General features: G+C 27.8%; 1 protein-coding gene across 3 annotated transcripts in view; it reads right to left on the bottom strand.

Annotated features, from left to right (window-relative positions):
- Window positions 1-20,319, bottom strand: part of LOC129980537 (DNA excision repair protein ERCC-6-like) — a 120,904-nt gene that overhangs the window by 45,606 nt on the left and 54,979 nt on the right. For all 3 annotated transcript variants that reach the window (XM_056090878.1, XM_056090876.1, XM_056090877.1), the window contains 3 exons: window positions 19,908-20,083; window positions 18,773-18,887; window positions 8,075-8,193 (listed from right to left, as the gene is read on the bottom strand). In XM_056090878.1, coding sequence (XP_055946853.1) covers window positions 8,075-8,193; window positions 18,773-18,887; window positions 19,908-20,083 — 410 coding nt within the window. The remainder of the gene's footprint in view (window positions 1-8,074; window positions 8,194-18,772; window positions 18,888-19,907; window positions 20,084-20,319) is intronic.

Genomic DNA, 20,319 nt, shown 5'->3' with positions numbered 1-20,319 from the left:
TTAATGGCATTTTTGTATGGCCTAACAAAAATCTTTTTTTTTAACTATTTCACTTTTAGTGAACATATGTAAAAATATTTCCAATATATGATTGAATGCATTAAAAGACAAATTTGACGTAAAAAAAATTTAATGCTCATAAAAAATTCAACTTTACATTATTGTTCTTTAACTAAAATGTTAAATCAGTTTATTTTTGGACATTCAATTTAATGTTTTTGGATTTGACATGCCATCTTTTCTGTATTCCTTTTAAATACTAATTCCAACATCAATGACGATTCTTTGAACTAGCAGCCGATCTTGTATACTTTCCTCTTTTGGCATAACTAGTAACTGTCTCTTTTCTCATATCATTTAAACTTATTATCTTATTACAAAGAAAACTAGTAGTGGTTGTTTGTCCGATGCGCCCAGTCGCATTTGAGCAAACTCATTAAATAGTATCAATTGCGCTCAAGCTTTAAAAAGGTTATAACTTTTAACATCATAACTTTTATCTTTCATGTAAGATTTGGCGATTTTACAAAGTACGCCATATGGTAATAAATCACTGTCAAAATGAGAATGATACTCCATGTCTCTGATAACGAAACGAAGCTTCTGTGAGAAAAATACTGATGACCCTTACCGCATTTCAGACGACAGTTGTAAATAATAAATAAAATGCGAGAAATTAACTTTAAAACTTTTTATAAAGGAACACGTTTATAATTTTCCCACACAGAAGACATTTAAAAAATTATAATTTTGATGTGCATAATACACATTTAATCTAATAAAGTGAAGAATAATTTTCAGTTGTAATGAGGATTTAATCGTTATATCTCTTGCAGTTTAAATTTATTTAACAAAATGAAAAAAAAAAAAAAAAAAATACATAGAAAGTGCTTTAAATTCAAATTTAAATGGGTATCAATAATTTGTTCTCTCAATATGTATGTATATTCCACAAGCTAATACTTGAAATAAGCTAAAGTATTTTTTTTTACATTAAAGTTTTTTTTTTTTTTTGCAAAATAATAAGCACTTTGGCTAAAATAAATAAGATAGGAATCATATTTGTAATTTTAAAAATAACTGCTGGTTAATTTCCAGGAAAAAAAAAACAACATTTTGAATAAGAAAATGTTGATAATTACTGACATTCCTTCAAATCTGAAATATATTACTTCATTTTCAAGCTTATTTACTGTCAGATTTAAATATACATAATCCAATGTACCAGCAACTGACTGCAACTGTAATTGCAACATTTATGTACTACATTAAGACACTTAGTTCTTGATAAAATATCACGAGCTAAAGATTTATTCGTAGGTAATGTAGTAGCAAATTTCTGCCTATTTTTTAAAAGCGCTGCCAATGATTTAATGCTAATTTTCAATTTGTCCTAAATTTATTTACGAGCGAAAGCTAGAAATAAAATATATTACTTTGTATTTCATTCGTTCTTCTTCCCCCCTCCCCAGAATTTTTTGCCAAAAGTATAGAGTCATATAGATTGGACCTTTATCGTAATCAAAATTGAAATTACAATAGCAAATATTAAGTCATAAGATAAAACTAAACATGGTTTCTGAAATCATTTTTTTTTCTTGTAAAAAGTATTAGGTGGTTGCACTTAGGAACAAGTTAAGAAGAGAACAAGAACATTTTGGTTATGATGACGATTTATTTTGTATGTAATTGCAATGCTTCTCTAGTTCTAGAAGAAAACAATGTCGTTTTTAGTTCCCAACATTTTAATAGTCTGAATGATTTAGTGATTAAAAATTGCAGAATTCTTACTTCAACCTGAGAGAACTGGTGAAAATGGTCATATATGTGATGAATAAATTGACATTTTACCCTATTTTTTTTAACTACCCTTTGATTACAAATAGTTGATCCAGAACTCAAAATTCCATCATCTAATTGACATCTAAAATCAAACAAATAGGCCCGTCCTGTGGCAAAATCAAAATTTTCTTATCTGAAAAATGCTGTTTGGTGAGATGGATGTTGCTTTGATCTAGATAGAAACATTAATTTTCAAAATAGTCACTTTTGGAAAAGTGAAAACAATTCTTTGTACAAGAAATTCATCATCAATCGAATTTTCTGTTCATATGCTACATATTTGTGTTTTTAGAAGCTCTTTAATTCGTTCCATTTTCTACAAAAGTATATGGTATGGTACCAATAAATTCAGTTAATTTTTATTGCATTGTATCTGAACTAAGGGATGCATTAACTTCATCAGTAGATATCTGATAAATCTTTGCTGCCTACCTCAAAAGGCCAGTCTTTATGGCACTTGAATTCGATCATATATTCCGAAATATTATTAAGATAATACAATTCTATATAGATGTCAAAGGTGTTAATTTCTAACAAATTTTTAAGCTCTTCAATTAATGTAATATTATATCATTTTTTTATTTTGGAGGGGAAAAATTCCTTCAAAAGGGGCTTAAATTAAATTATTTCCTGAATGTGATGATCAGGTGAAAAGAACTTTCGTAGCTCTCAGAAAGAAGTTATAATCATTATCATTAATTGGAAAAAACTAAAGCAAAAATATATAATAAATTAACATTAAAGACACTAAACAATACAAAAAATAAGGTTGTGTGTTTTTATATCTTGGGGAACAAACGAATAAAAAAGAAAAGAAATGCTACAGTTCATAAAATATCAAACTCAAGTTCAGATTTTATATGCTGATATGAACTTTAAAACCAAAAAATATTTTACATTACTGAGCTTAAAGAAATTAGAGATGTATTTGAGAAACATTTTCTTTAATTAGATTGTAAAAACAATTTTAATAGGCTATGTTTTATTCTACTTTAAAATGTATTTCTCAGAAAGTTTATTCCATTTTTAAAGGCAAATAAACTACAAAAAGTGTACCGATTTTGCTTTATTGAAATTAGTTTTCTATCAGTTTTCATTAAAAACTGTTTAGATGATTCAAATATGACCGACTTTCCTTATTTCTTTATTTTAAAAATACTCCTTTTAAAATAAACAACAAGCTAATTTTCTTCTTAATACAACAAATATAATTGTGAAGGAAACAAAATCTGTAGAATGATAATTGTGTGGAACACGCTAATCATTCTATTTAGTGCCCAATTACATTAGATTTTTTTTGTTGTTAATTTTGTTAATATAGTTATATCATTGAAACCTGAATTTGAAGCCAAAACTTAAGTCTTGTCATGGCCTAAAAATTCAACTCTCTATGTATTAAATAGCCTATTTTATCCAATATACAATTTTCAAATTTCGTATGCGAAAATGTTCTCTTTAGATATCTATTTTCTTTAACTTTCTTATAAAACATACATTCTCTACCAGACATCATAAGACATTTCTCTGTATAAAAACAGTATTGATAATGTAAATAGAATTACCATGATTTAAAATTTTTTTTTTAAAAAGAATATTTGACAAAATTATGTTAAAATAAACAAAAGTTTTTTTTTTTTTTTTGCCTAATGTGTTGCATAAAAAAAAGGCAGAATAGTTCTTGAAATCTATTTATCTGCTGCAAATATTATATTATATTATATATATATATATATATATATATATATACACACACACACACACACACACACAGGGTGTCTCAAAAACTTTGACCGTGGCTTTTATTCCATAAATATTGATCACAGACATACACTGTAAATTACAAAGTTGCGTAAAAAAAAGGTGCAAAATGTTATGAAATTAATTAAAATTTTCAGGGGATAAAACTTTAAAAAATACAAAATTTAAATTTCTATACAGACCCTGTACAAAAAAAAATTCCCAATGAGTAAAATGTGCCCCATCCTTTAATAAGGTCATGTACAAAATTTCAGAATTTTATTATGAAAACTCTCAAAGATACGTTAAAACAAAGTTGGTGAAGGGTCAGTTACAAATTACAATGTAAATGTTTACAGCTTCAGTGCAGATGATGTGACGCAGGAATGCACCATAAGGCAATAAAATATGCTTTATATCTTTAGTCTTAAATACAAATTTTAAAATCTATGCTTCCTGAAGAATACTTTAAAATTTTATATCATGAATTACAGAATATAACTTAAAAATAGCACAGTCAATGAACTTGAAAAAAAACAAAAAACTTATGTAATATTTCTTTTAAGTTATTATTTTCACAAATTTTTAATAATTTTGAACCAATAAATAGCAAAATTATTATTTATTTATTTAATCATTACTTTCTTTGTTAATTTGTGTACAACCCCTCAAACACGAACCTCCGACATGATTTTTTCTCTTTGTGAACTCATATCCAGACATCGAAAAGTGATTTAAGTCAGCATTTATTTAGTGTCATATCTTTGAGACTTTTTGTGATAAATTGCTGAAATTTTGTACATGACCTTATTAGAGGATGGGGCACATTTTACTCACTAGGAATTTTTTTTGTACGGAGTCCGTATAAAAATCTAAATTATGTGTTTTTTGAAATTTAATTCCCTGAAAATTTTAATCAATTTCATAACATTTTACACCTTTTTTTTACACAACTTTGTAATTTACAGCATATGTCTATGATGAATATTTAAAGATTGAAAGCTGCAGTCAAGGTTTTTGAGACACCTTGTACATATATAACATTAATCATATATCATTCTTCATAACATAAAGAATTATTCTTTGAAAGGAAAAAAAGTTTATTTTGCTTCTTAATGCTACTTATTTAAATATCAAATTGACTTTGGACATAATTAAACTCTGGCAGTCAATATTTTTTAAAACTTGGTATATGACCATATTTCATCGGTATTTTTTAAGTAACAAACATGTAGCATTCAATAATTTAAAACTAATAGATAATTGGTAGAATACTATGATCGAAGTAATTTACTTATATACATTTCTTCCTTTGTTTTTTTTTTTACTTGAATTTCTTTTCCATTATGAATCTGATTTAAATAAATGTTAAGACAGTTTTACTCCTACTAAAATGATGCATTGAACTACTGAGATTAACAATTTTTGAAACTTTTTTATCTACATCAATTATTATAGAAGTTTCTTATTCTAAAATTTCATATAATTATAGTTTTTAGCGGCAATTTTTCAAAGCTTATTTCAAATTATTTTTGACTACATTACAATCACGGCAGTAATTAATTTTTTCTTAATATTTAGTTTAAATTATAGTTTGGCATGATATAATATCCAAACAAATCAAGTTTTCGAAAGGAAAGATTATAAATGTAATAATTATTTTATTTACATCATTAAAAATTTCGAATACTGATGATAATTGGGTATTGCATGATAATCTCGAGCTTTCCTTTTTAATTTTTACTAAATATTTCTTGAAGTCGATTTGAGGATCATCCGGCTTACAAGAATCACACATTTCAGACAGAACAGTTGTCTTTTGTTTTCAGCAGCCCTTTACACTTTTCGGACTTTTCGTTTATGCAGAGCCATGTTACTACATTTTTAAGGATACAGTGATATTGCCGATATTGATATCCATTATACACCGCTGAGGGCTTCCCTTTTAATGTTTCGAAAACTTCAACCCTGTTATTCATTTTTAAAATCAGATCAAAATAATGGAGAGAAAATAATGGAAGCAAACACACAGAGCACCTAATCTAAAATAAATTTTCAAAAATGTTCCTAGCGTTCTTAAAGAGAAATCAACAGTTTTACTGTGAGAAAAAATGGTGAATATTTCAAGAAAAAGAACCCTCAATCATTCTCTTATCAATACGAGAAATGTGCATTCTCTACAACCCCTCTAGATGCACAACAAGTTTTCCTGCCAAAGGCAATTAAGTCCCAGTAAACCTACAATGTAAGCGCAAATGACAATATTTAATGTGCGAGAGCATATGCGACTAAGCGTAAGTTCCACAATCCCCAAGCGGTTAGCAACAAATGGATTTTGTGGATTTTCTCGAATCCATTCAGCAAAATCGGAATTTTTATCCATCCAATTCCAATTAAATGTGGATTTTGAAGAGTCAATTGTTTTTAAGAAATCCTCAATCTATGAATAAGCTCAGTTTTTCAAATATACAAACTATTCGATATACTCAGACGTGACTATTTTTGTTAAGCGGAACAAAATGAAAAAGTTATATTTGAGAAAAAAGGTCAAAGGGGGGGGGGATTATATATAGAATTTATTTATCTATTTATGTGTCCTGTTATAGTGAGATGTGCACGATTTGAAATTTTACATAAGATGAATGAATATGTGACAAACATAGCACTTTTACCGTAATAACACTTCTTAATCATCTTTATATGCGCATCTAACTTTTCTTCAATTTTTATAATAGAACAGTAAAAAGCAATTCTTTATATTACACACATTATAAAATTTAAAATCAATTTATTACAATATAGAGAAATTCTCACATTTATTACAATAACCTTTCTCTGTATTTCATTTTTCTCCTTTACTTACAGAAATTTTTTCAATGCTTTTTAATGTAATTTGAAAAGACAGATGAATTATTTGTATTATTCCCATGTCATCTTAATTATCTGCAATGAATCTCCCTTTTAAAGAAATGTCAATTGATGGGCTGATTTCTCTATACAAGATTGAGAAAACTATGATATTTCAAATGCCAGTCTTTTATGTATATTGAAGAATGATGGAACCGTTTGATTTAAGCTAAAAGGGAAGAATTTCTGCCTAGAAAGTTCGAAAATTTCATTAGTTCATCTATGATAAAAGCAAAAATCCATGTAACAGAACTGACCAGGTGAGAGATCTCAAATTGATACAAAACAACATGGTAATATAACTTACAGAAATTTCCATTTTTTTAATAACCTTGAACAGTTAAACAGATTGCAGCATTCATTTCATATTAATTAAAGCCAGAACATATTATTTTGAAGAAATATTAATTGTTTGCTGTCAATATAGGTACTAAATTAATTGTATACTGCTCAATGATGAAAGCTGATCAAGTTATACAGCAGAGAAATTCTATCTTGGAATTGTAAAATATTTCCAAAATCTAAAAAAAAAAAGATGTCATTAAATCAACTATGAGCTCTATTTTGACATGTTAATATTACCCTAATAATAAGATATAAATGTAAAAGTAACATTTCTTCCCCCTCTCCTTCCAGCAGATGTTTGATTAAAAGGAAAAACATATGCTTAAAAAAAGAATTCATACAGCATTTATAAACCTTTAATAGGCTGTTAACTGAACTGAAAAAAAAATTGAACTTTTCAATTAGGGAAAAAAGAAAAACAAAAAAGTACATTTATTTATTTTTTCAGAAGATGGAATTCTTCTAGTTAAAAAAATAATAGTTTTCGTTAATTTTTAAAAAAATATTTTCTATTTATTTTCAAACTTCATGAGAAAATTGTACATAAACAGAAAATAATGCATATCGAAATTCTTTAAAAATTGTTATTACAAATATATGCTTGCATCCAAGCAAAAAATAAAGATATTTGAAGATTAGACTACACAATCAATTCATGATAAGTAATTTCATTTAATATTAAGCAAGCAATTTTAAAAATAAATATTTTTCTGGTCATCTTATATTTTTGGTGAAGAAAATATTTTGTTTGAAAAACATGGGACTTGTGATAACAAGACATTTAATCTGGAAGCTTTCCAATTTATTAAAATACACAAGAAGCAGCACTCATAATTGGTACTATCTTAAGAAAAAAAGTTGAAATTTGCTTAAAATAATTTACCTATCATCTACAACAGTTATTCTTAACAAGCAACATTTTGTATGAGAGATCAAACATTTAGCTTTCATGATAAATTTCTACAAAAAAAAAAAAAAAAAAAAAAAAAAAAAAGATTCAGTAAAAGGGGGGAAATCGATATTTGGCTTTCAGTTTAACATATTTTGGGACAGAAAAACCAGAAACTTGAGTTCTAGATTATGAGAAAATACTGACAGTAAAAATACTGACAGTTTTTCGGTGGTGCAAAAATGACTTTTACAGCTTTTATGATCGACCAATACAATTTTTGATTATTTGCATTGTTAAATTATTAGTTTAAAAAAGGATATTATTATTAAAATTAATTTTAAAAAATCTTACTCCATATCTCCATTTAATCCTAGATGCAAACAAGCCCTTTGACTCAGAAGACGAGGATGATCACAGATTTTCTTCAAAGTAGTAAGTTCTACAAGGGGAGACCTTTTAGACACAAGGATCTGAAATCATGAAACTAAATTTCATTTCACATTTTATTATGTAAAAATACATAAAACATATATTTTCAACTATGTTTCTGAACTATTTAAAAGTTTTGCGAGCCAAAATAAGTATATTTAATACACTCAGTATCATAAAAATTTTGGAACAAGAATTTTTTTTAAAAGGTTAATGGTTAATTGGCAAAAGCATAAAGTACAAGTAATGTCATTAGAATTTCAGACTAACATATTTCAGAAGAGTCTGAATAATAGAAGACACAAAACTTAAAATAAAAAAAATTGTTTGAAGAGCGCAATAATAAAAAAATAAAATACACAATATCCAGAAGCGGTAAATTTTACTGAAAAATATTCAATGTAAAAATTTTTACTGAATATGAAGAAAATTTTGCTATATGCATCAACAAATTTTATAATAATACTTTATCTAACTGTTACTTCTCGTGTCTATTTATCGTCTTTTTTTCCCCCATACTGAATGATTTAAACGTGCATTTATAATCCAAATCTCCTGATACTGTATATAATATGCAGTTTACAAACAGAATGTTTGTAGATAATGTGAAGCGAGAACAGGTGACAACATCTATTTACTTAAAATACATTTGTCAAAAGTGGTAAGTCTAAGAAAAAGAAAAAAGAAAAAAAAATAGTTCATCAAGTTTGTAGTTGCAACACCATTCTCAAATTGCCTCCATGAATTAAAATAGAGATGGCACTTCTAGACCCCTTTTCCCAGGAAGAAAATTACACTACTTTCTACAGGGTGGTTATAAATAAACTTTCCCTATCAACAGTATCCTATAACGCAAATGGACGAACGAATTACAGCGAAATTTGGAATATAGGCTAGACACAAGATGCGTATCACGGAATTTCGAAAAAAGTTCCAAAAGGTCCACCAGAGGGCACCTTTTCCTTCTAGTGGAAGAAGGAAAAGGTGCTTCCGGAACTTTCTTTTCCGGAAAAACATTACATTTAACATAATAAAGGCCCAAAATGGAATATAGAAACAACATTAACAATCTAGAACAAGAATATGAGTAATAAAATGTAAAACCGGTTGAAGTTGTCAATTCTAGGAAAAAAATATCGAAATTTGCATGCTTGCGAAGAAGAGAAAGTTTTATGCAAAACAGGTTACGGTAAGAAACGTTCGCAGTCATAGTCATGTTTTATGTCAATGTTTCCTGCTGTAATGATGTTGGTATCTTGTTGCGAAGTTGAATGACTTAAAGAATCCATAACGCTTCATGTGCGAAGCATCACGACTGATCAGTTACAATCTGCTGTTGAACACACTGTCCATTAACTTGAAATTTTGCAGGTGAATGAGGGTGGGCGCATGGAGTACCTTTCCCTACATCATCTTGGACACAATTAACAATTGCTCATCTTGTGCAATTTCGACCTAATCTATTCTTGTTTCTGCAAACTTAACAGTTTTTTCCCCCTCCTCTCAAACAGCGCACTGTTATTTTTTCCTTACCTTTACACGGTTCGATGTCAAGGTGATCAGAAACTAGTCAAAAATGTTAATATTGTTCCTTTATTCCGTTTTGATCTTTTTTTTTTGTGTTAAAATTAGTGTTTTTCCGGAAAAGGCACCCTCTGGTGGACATTTTGGAACTATAAATTTTATTTGAGTCGAGTTTATTGAGCGCATCTCGTGCATAGTGTTAAAATTTCTTCTTATGAAATGACGAGTAGCATTGGCTGCATCTAATTATGAAGAAACTCTAATATCACGCAGTGGTCTAAAAGTTCATCTAATCGCATACTAATACTACTTACGATGCAAAGGATTCAAAAGTTCATTGATTGGAGATCAACATCCTTTTAAAAACATCAACGGGATTTATTCATTAAGGTTCAACAGAAAATATAAAATCAAGAAGTTACTTTAACAAAATTTTAAAAGCACAGAAAGTATTATATTGTCTATTCTCAGACATTTCTGAAACTCGTAGCAAACAAACGTCGCTAGAGCGAAAAGCAAGCCAGAGAGCGGGAGAATGGATTCGGATATATCCTTACAAAAGCTGGCATCCGCTTTTATATGATCTCATGGCGATCACGTGATTGATTTACATGTACATACAGATTTACATTTGCTAATTGCACAGTAGTTACGACTCGAATCAGAAATACCGAAATCTTATGCTAATTAGTCAGATGATTGCATCTAAATAGTTTAATCTTAGACAATATTAAATTAGCACAAGATTATGATAATTTATTATTTATGAGATGAATATGTTTAAAGATTAAAAGAAACAATTTCTCAAGAAAGAACAGAAGCAAACTATGCTTTTGTTTATGTAGGCATTTTCGCGTACATTTCGAACTTTGGCTAGGAAAACTAACCGAAAAAGGTAATAATAATTACGATTAAATTATCTTTTTCTTAACACATAGTCTATATACCAAATTTCGTTGCAATCCGTAAACCCGTTTGCATTTTACGATGCTGTTCATAGGGGAAGTTTAATTATAACCACCCTATATTTAAACATGCTTTTTTAATTGAATTTATGAGAAGGAGATATGTGGTTTCATGAATGATAGCCTTTTGTTCATATACCAGAAAAAGTATGAAATATTGGATAAGCAGTATTCCCTATTTTCTAGTTCTTATAATATCTTGTGGTTTTCTCAGTCACCAAGCTGTAGATAATCGGGTTTTATTTTTTAATATCTTTATAAAAACTTTGAAATATGCCATACACAATGAAATTTTTTTAAATGTAATATATCATCAAATAAAAAGAATTAATAATAATATATATATATATATTGGAGGTAAATTTTAGAAATGTTCTAAAGTAAATAAAATTTAAGTTTGTAAAAAATAACTATGTTCAACAAGTGACACATTAAATTAAAATTCTTTGCCAGGGTGTCTGAAATGTAGACTTATTGATTAGGATTTAAAAAAAAAAAAAAAAAAAAAAAAAAACTGTAGTAAAAAATTTTAAATAAGAAGTAATAAAAATCACATTTAGTGGCCTGTTTACTTGATAGTGAAACTGCAATGCATTTTTAACAACAACAAAAACATCTTTTTTTGTTTTTTGTTTTTTTTATAGATGAGATGACTACTGTAAGAGAAAATCTAACGTAATTGCTCTGGTGTGTGTGTGTGTGGGGGGGGGGGGGGTTGGGGGGGGGAGAGGAGGCTTCCTAGTATACTTTCTAATAAACTTTATCCATTCAGCCCCCACAAAAAATTGTGATTCTTGGATAAGGTAGAGAACATCTTGCATGACATTGGCATACAATAGTATGAAAGATAAATCTTTGGTTTCATTTTTACTGAATCTATCGTACGACCGTTGATGCATTTTTTGATCATTAAAACTTGGTACAAATCGAATTTGTTTGTAGAAGCGTTTTTTCCAATTATTCAAAATAAACATTTGACACAGAACTACTCTTGTGGTCACAAAATCGCATATCAAATTCGATTTCGCTCAAAATTTAATAGGTATCTATATTATAGATGTTATATTTGTATACTGATTTTTATCTATGTAGTTCTCTTTGTTTTATAGCTATCATGTTAACTTATATTTCAACATCTGGACAGACACAAATTTAGTCTAAAAGACCATATACCAAATTCCATCCATTTCGTTCAAAGCATTTTAGTTATCTTGGTCACCGACAAAAGGAATGAATTTTTTTGTGTGAATGCGTTTTTCTTAACTTAGGCAAATCTAAAATGTGGAAATTCGTCAAAATCTTGAACTCGAATTTATTTGACAAATAGAACATTTCCTCGATATTCATATACAAGAAAATAAAAATGGATTTTAGCATCATATTATATATAATATCTCTTAATTTAATCCTAATTAATTTCCGAATTTTTATTTTAAGCTAGCCGCCTTTGGCGACCAGCTGGTTTGCCAAACTGAATGCTCGTTAAAATTTTAAAGCTTCAAATTTTGATAGTTATATAATTAACTCATAATATTATAAATGCCTTCAGTCATAACGTAATATGTATCTCTCTATATGTAATATGTATCTGGAAAGGATTAATCTGCACTTAATATAAAAACTTTTTTTTTTTTTACTGACACGAAGCATTTTTTTAAATATGAGTACTGAAAATAGAGTTGCTGAGTATTTAAACCTTATGGGCACTAAAGAATATATTTCTTAATTTATATAATATCTCAAGCTTTTCAACAAAATTTTCTCAAATTCATCATGAACAAATCGATTAATTGACAATGTTTAGTTTTAAATGCATCAAACATTAAGAAAATAAAATGAATCCTTTAAAATAATCGGTTGAAAACAGGTTTAAAAAAACTACTTAAAAAACGACGTACTTAAAACTATAAGCATATACAAAAAATATATAACTAACATAAATACAATTTAATTACAAAAGCATGCAACTAACCTAAAAATAATTTAAATCAAGAATCATCCGTTGATAATATTGTCAACAATCAGAACACAATGTGCATGCGTGAATTTTTCTACGCCAGTTGGGGTAATGCTATGCAGATTAGAAATTTTTTATTTCCTTTAATTTGTTTTATTTTAATTCAAAAGCATTTCAGAATGAATCTGAAAGGTCGATTAATTAACAATGTTTAATTTTAAATGCATCAAACATTAAGAAAATAAACAGAATCGTTTGAAATAATCGGCCGAAAAATATTAAGCCAAGCCTCATTAGCGCGCGTGTGTGTGTGTGGGGGGGGGGGGACTGAAGCCTTACTTATTCGACAGTGGGGAAAATGAAAAGATTTTTTTGGCGGGAAAGTTAGTTTATAATCAATAATTAAAATTCTAATTAAAAATTCATAAAAAGGACACCAGGTGCACATTCCCGACCTCCAAGGTATACATGTACCAAATTTGGTAGCTGTAGGTCCAGCTGTCTGGCCTGTAGAGCGCCGCACACACACACATTGAGCTTTATATAAGTATAGATTAGCCTATGTTACTTTTATTCTAAAATTTTCTCTTATATCCTGATTCAAATCTCACTTTCTAATTTATTTTTAACACACACTCTAACTAACTAGTTTAATTATAGTGATTATAGACTTTCCACATTCTGAACAAACGGATCAAAATCCCTAACAGATTTCTTTCAAATATAAATTGACTTAGGAAAAATTACCTTCCCTACATCGACACACAAATTTCAATCACAATCCCTTGTTAAAAGCACTACAAGAAAAACCTCTCTCCTTTGCTCTTGTGTCGCGATGTATCTAGATGTCTAAGATTGATTCCTCTGGGCACAAATTATACCCTACCATAGTGAAATAAATTGAAATTTATCCCAAAAGTATCTTTTTGGTTATGCTCTCCATGTAGATGAAAGTTATTGGATATTTTTTGTAATTCAAAAAATAAACGTTGTAAAAAATACATCATTATCGATTATAAAAACATAGCTATCTTTTTTAGAATAACTTTTCACTCATTATGCAACAGTATATGACAGAATTTGAAACAGAACAGACACAAATAAAGGATATCTTTTTCATTGCTGTCCATATCTAAAAACTGGTTTAACAAACTAGAAAATTTTTTTGAAGTGTGATCGGGTTTTATTTACAATCACTGAAAAAGTTAATTGAGAGGAGAATCATTTATGCTTAAATTAAAAATTATATACATGTTGAGAGCACATTATTTTATTAGATAGAATAAACAATATCCGCGGTACAGTATGATAATCTAATCATGTGCAATATACTGAATGAATATTCAAAGAGCTATTGATAGTTTCAGTTCCTATAGGTGCACAGAGGCTATTCTTGAATAGTTATAGATAGTTTCTAACCTGGCAAAGTAATTCTTTCAATAGATTATAGTGTTCCATTTCATGATGTTTATAATAACTATGCACATGATATTTATCATAAACATGCATGGAAAAATCCACATACTTCAGTCATATTGCCTTAACTACATTTCATGATGTTTATCATAACTAGTGAATTAATGCGATTTGGTTTTTGCTGACTTATGTCTATTTTGATTTTAATTTTTGTATTTTTAGGCTCACATGAGCTCATCTACTTTATTTCTAAATAGAACTTTTTTTAAACAATTCGTATTACAGGACATTTCCTCCATGTACAGTAAGAAATACCCTGAACTAAAATATCTAAAATTATCAGAAATGTTTTTAAAAGTTTTTCATGGAAAAAAGTGCTTTAAATAAGAGGGAATATAGAAGCATGCTATGCCTATAATGTTATACTTAACAAGAAAAAACATTAGTTTTTCCTTAAATGCAAATCAGCCAGTACAACCAGAACTTCCTTTTTGATGCATCTCCCCCCCACCCCGTTTAATATTTATTTGATTACTAGCCACCTTTGGTGAACAGGTGGTTTTCCCAAGAGTATACTCTCTAAAATCTTCAATTAAATATTTATGCACCTTGGTCTCTTAATAGTTTCTTCAGCAAAATACTTTTAAGTTTCAAACTTGAATAGTCGCATAACTTTTATTATCATAGAAGCCTTACAATATTTTGTTGCCATATTGTTGAAGCACTGATAAGTATATTTTAAGTTGGTGGATAGAAAGATCTAAAACTGTGCATTTTTATCGTATGGTGATATTTAGATTTTTATAAATCAAACAGTTTTAATAGGTTTGCCACTCAAGTCAGGGGAAAAAAATCCAGTCTTTTCCCTGTGTGTATGTCCAACATAAGGGGAAATGCGTGAACAGCATTTATGTATTAGTTATAATAAAATAAATATCCTCCATAGATTTAATGAGTGGAAAGAGCAAGGAAAGGTAGCAATAGTTTAATATTACTCGAATTAATAGTAAATAAAAAGAAAGTGTACATCTACATATGTAAAAAAAAAAAAAAATATTATTGCTTAGAATTTAGAAAAACAAAATTAATACATAAAAAAGTGGGGGGGGGGGGTGCTGATCATCTCTCGTACTCTACAATTGGAAGTCACACAAAATTTAGGACTCTAATAAAACAAAATAATAGTTTTGTTATGCCATTTTTGTGTTAGCTATTTAATGATTACTTAACAAAAAAATTATTAAGCAAGCTTTTTAATTTTTATTTATTTTGGCCAATTCATATATTTAAGCATCAATTTCTGCAGTTTCTTTCAATTATCACTTTCATTTTTTTTTTTTCTTCTTTTCTTTTGGAACAATTTCATTTGTAATGCTGCTAATGCACTTGTTGAATCCCCCCCCTTCTCTGAACAATTTTTCGCTTTTTCTAAAACTTCATAATATCTCATAATCATATAATTAGTGTACTGAAGCAAATTTTTTGGAATTATATCATGAAGAACACCTCCACAATTATACAGTTTTTCAATCAATTAAAAATCTTTCAGATTTTAAAAAAAGCATATCTTTTTGATACTAAATCTACTTTTCACAGCTACAGTGCCATGTGACAACACAAGAATTATTTTTACGACTCATCTTAATTCAGGAAACACTCTGGACATCAAAATATTAGAATAGAAATCATCTCAATGAATTTTTTCATTAAATGAACCGAGTTGTTCTTTGAATATAATTTGTAGTTTGTTTAGAAAAATTTCTAATTGGATTTTGCAGAGATTTTTTGCAGACTGGAGAAATTTGTGCCTTGGAATAAACAAATTGAATTCTGTTCTCAATTTCAGTAACTCCACTAGTAATCAAGTAAGCTGTTATCACTTTTCCAATATCAGTATTTTTTTTTTTTCTGTCTCAAACTTTTAACATCATCAATCTATATCCAAAAGTAAGCTGCTTCATCAAACATATAACAATTTTGTTATCATTTAAAAATTTCTTAAAATATTATTGAAAAAGATGGGAGCTAATCAGTAAAAAATAAAATAAGACATTTTTGTACTACCTATTTAAAACTGTTTAGTTATTTCACTATCAGTGAATATAAATAAAATTATTTCTGATATATCATTGACTGTATTAAAATGTGAATATGATGTAACAAGTTTTATGCCCATAAAAGTTCAGCTTTAAATTATTATTCTTGAACCAAAAACTATCAAATCGGTTTATTTTCAAATTTGATGTTTCCGAACTTGGCATGTCATTATTTTCTAAATTCCTTTTAGCCCAAATTCAATGATGACCTTTATGAACTAGGATGTAATTTTAAATATTTTCCTCTTGTAGCATGACTAGTAAGTGCCTGCTTCACCATATTATTTACGCTTATTATCTTCTTACAAAGTGAGCAGTACACAGTAAATGGATTTTATAGAATTTCTCTAACCCATTCTGCGAATTCAGGATTCATATCTTTATCCAGATATTAAGCAGCTCATAGTTTAAAAAAAAAAAAAAAAAAAAAAAAAACCCTTAATCTACTCAGAATAAGTTCTACAGTTTTTCTAATAATAAACAAGCTATTCAATAAACTCATGTATGAGTGACAAAACCTCACCTCAATGCTCCTGCTGAATGAATGTTGCTATTCCTGCCAGAGAAATTTCTATTCTTTCATGAAGTTATAGCAAATCTCACAGATACTCATTAACTGTAATTCAAGAGTCTCATGGAAAAAGAACAGCAGTCTTTGAAATTGTAATTAGATTGATCTATTCAGAAAAAAAGGGGAGGAAATGGAAAAGATGCGAGTTTCTGCAATTGCATAGGTGTGAATGGTAGTGCTACATTTTTAGAGCTATTGTTACGATAATTTATTTTTGCAATGTTCAATTATCAACATTTTTTAGATTAAAAAGAACTCAAAACTTTAAAATTCATTTTTTTTTTGAAAATTTCAAAAAGCACACTAATTTTACTAATTTACATATATCATATACATAAAAAGGTAAGAGTGGATCATGACTGATACAGTTGAAGAAATTGCTTAATGCGCTCTGATATAAATAGATGTTAAGCCAGCTGAAAACGTCTCACCACTGCTTCATTGCACACTTCCTAATAAAGGTTATCACCTCTCCATTTGCAAAAAAAAAAAAAAAAAAAAAAAAAAAAAAAAAAAAATTAGAGACCTTAAGCAAGGCTGTGAATCTACAAGTACATCGATTTTTATTTTCCCAGTATAGAGAGAAAAAAAAAAAAAAGATAGGGAAAAAAACTAAGTATGTTCCAAAACTTTTTGGCCAGTCAATTCAATCCAAAATTTATGACAGAATTATGAAAAATTTATGAGCTAGAACTTTGGAAACAAGATTACAAATTTTATTTATATAAGTTCCAATTTTTTTTAACAATGTTGACATGCATACAAACATACAGACCAACAGATGATTAACTTGTTGATGCATTTGGTTTAAAATTTTGCTACTGATCTACTCTTTAGATGTTAAAACTGTGTGTCACACTTTACCGATGTAGCATTTTATGTTTATCTTGTCCACTTGTTCTCCGACAAACAAAAAAAAAAAAAAAAAAAAAAACAATAAGAATAGATTTTGTTCAAAATTTGGTTGAAATCCACAAATTTAATATTAAGAAATTCCAGCATATTTCAAGTTATCATATTCACAGATAGAGATATGAGAGAGGAAATTTTATTCGACAATTAATGAATGACATTTTATCGACATTCAAATACCTGAATAGGATCTGTTATTCGGACATTTCAATTATAAAGCTAGAGAAAAATCTTGAATTCAAGTTTTTGAGCGATTACATTTCTCTCTGTTTGAGTAGTTCATATACGAAAAAGTAAAAAAAAGAGGGAGGGGAGAAATTTTATTGGTATTAATTTATTATCTTTTTGCAGGAGTAACAAATGACCTACAAGTAACTTTTGAGTATCATGAACATTTTACTTTATTTTTGAAAGTCTGCATCAATCAGTATGTTCACTTTTAAAAGTCTATGATGAATTAAATGTGCATTTTCCAGCATATTGTTAAAAACCTTTAAACTTTTGCATAAAAATTGATTGAAATAAAAATACTTAAATATTCACTATTAGAAAATTACTAAAATATATATATTAAAATATCTTATAAATGTTCTACAAACAAGTAATTGCATGCAGAAAAACAAGGATCAACTAAAGTTACTGATAAAATCATAATACATGAATTCATAAAATTGTTTCTAAAAAGATAATATACATATTGATAATTAAATAAGCCAAATTCAAAAAAAATAATAGCATACTTTCTTTGAAATCAGAGTCTTTCGGATTTTTTCCTCTTTTGGTGAATTTTAAATCTTATTTACATGCCGAATATGCAATGCATATTTCCCTAAGTTGACTTTTTATAATATATTTGACATTTTTCATTTTCTTTATCATAAGTATGCATTTTAAGTGCAAATATTCTTTTACCACATGTTTTTCATCTTTGCAAACCTAATATCATCACTTTTGATATTTAAGTATGGTCTATGGTCAAAAGGTCTTTACTTGCATTAGAAACTACTGCCCTCCAAATGGAAAGTTAAGATTCAATCACCAATCAAAACCCCTTGCAAAAACAATGCTTTTACACAACATAGAGAATAAATCCAATGTGAATCTTGCGTAACTCATAAAATGTTCAATATGATTATTAAGACAAAAACTAAGAGAGTACATAGTTGTTTAATTTCATACCGTTTTGACAGCTTCCGAATGTAAGAAATTCCTATATATTTCACACTGTGCCTCTGACAAGAAAATCCATACTATCAGATCATTCTTTCTGGTGTTTAACGTATTCTCAGAAATTCTGAAAAATAAACTATTTTGTTACAAATATTGATCAAAATTTAAATTATGTATTTTCTTTTTAAACCTACAACTGCAAAAAGAGTGAAAATCAGATTTTATAAATAAAAGCAAACTATTAAATTACAATTTTAATTCATTTCCTTTTATAAATCAATATGTAACAAATTGCAATATCATTGAAAACTAAAGAAACCTATAAAGCATATTTTTTTAAAAAAAAAATTGGCCAGAGACTAATTTTGACTAAAAACAATGATTTCAGTAACATTAAACATAAAAAGAGATATTGAATAAAATTTGAAAAATCCTAACTTAAGAAAACCTGGAAATAACACAAATAAAAAGACAGCTATGTTTAAATTCTTAATTTATGCATTTTTACACAAAATTACAGGATACAAACTGCAATTTAAAAAAAAGGTCCAATCAATTCAATTACTTTCCTTCCTTATATAAGTACAAATAGTTTAAATCTCAAAAATTAAATATCATGTAGACTTTGAAATGATATGTACTTGCTTGTGCATTTCAGAATTATTTTTAGACCAATTCAGAAAGATAGTTGTAAAATGAAAATACATGATATTTAATATTGAATTAAATAATTTCTGAGAAAACAAAAATTATTCTGGATTTAAACAGATGAGCCATTAAAAAAAAGAGCGAAAAAAAAACAAACATCTTTTTTATCTTTTTACTACAATTATTGACAACTCAAGTTTGCAAGAGAATAGATATATGTATCATTTCACCAAAACAATTAATCTTGAATGCAATCCTAATGCATTTAAAAGAATTTAAGACATATTAACAAAATTTAGAGTAAAATATAATTTAAATAATGAACATATAAATTTAAAACAATAATTATTTTATTTTACATAGCTGTTCCTATATCACCAAAATATATAAAATGCATTACATGCCATTTATTATTAAAGCAATCATCCAATTGAGTTTTCTTTGGCAATACATAAAACAATTTTTAATTACAAAAAAAGTAATGATTATTTTATACCTCAATTGTTCCACCTGCTTTTCAAGATCACTGACTACTTCAGAAGACCCTGGTTCTTTGCGCCATATTTCAGCTTTTGTTCTTCTCAGGAAATAAGGTTTAATCAACATCTTGAGGTTCTCAGCCATTTTTGTTCCTAAGCGTTTTTCTCCAGAGGTGGAGTCCTTTTCTCTAGCCTGTAAATGCATATTTAAATATAACAGTACATAAACATAACAGGATCAGCACATTCTTACAAAGTTTCTAAAATATGACATAAGTTGAAATAAAGAACAAAATGAGAGAATAATTATGTATATCTTTATGAAAACAATTTTTATTTAAAATTCTATATAATTAAATTTTCTTTGTGATCATAATAAGAGACAAATTATTGACAATATACATTACTTTGTTAGCATTCTATAAAATG

This window comes from Argiope bruennichi, chromosome 8 (genome assembly GCF_947563725.1).
Source record: "Argiope bruennichi chromosome 8, qqArgBrue1.1, whole genome shotgun sequence".
Classification (NCBI taxonomy): Eukaryota; Metazoa; Arthropoda; class Arachnida; order Araneae; family Araneidae; genus Argiope; species Argiope bruennichi.
Note: the sequence above shows the minus strand (reverse complement) of the source record. Positions and strands in the feature narration are given on the sequence as shown.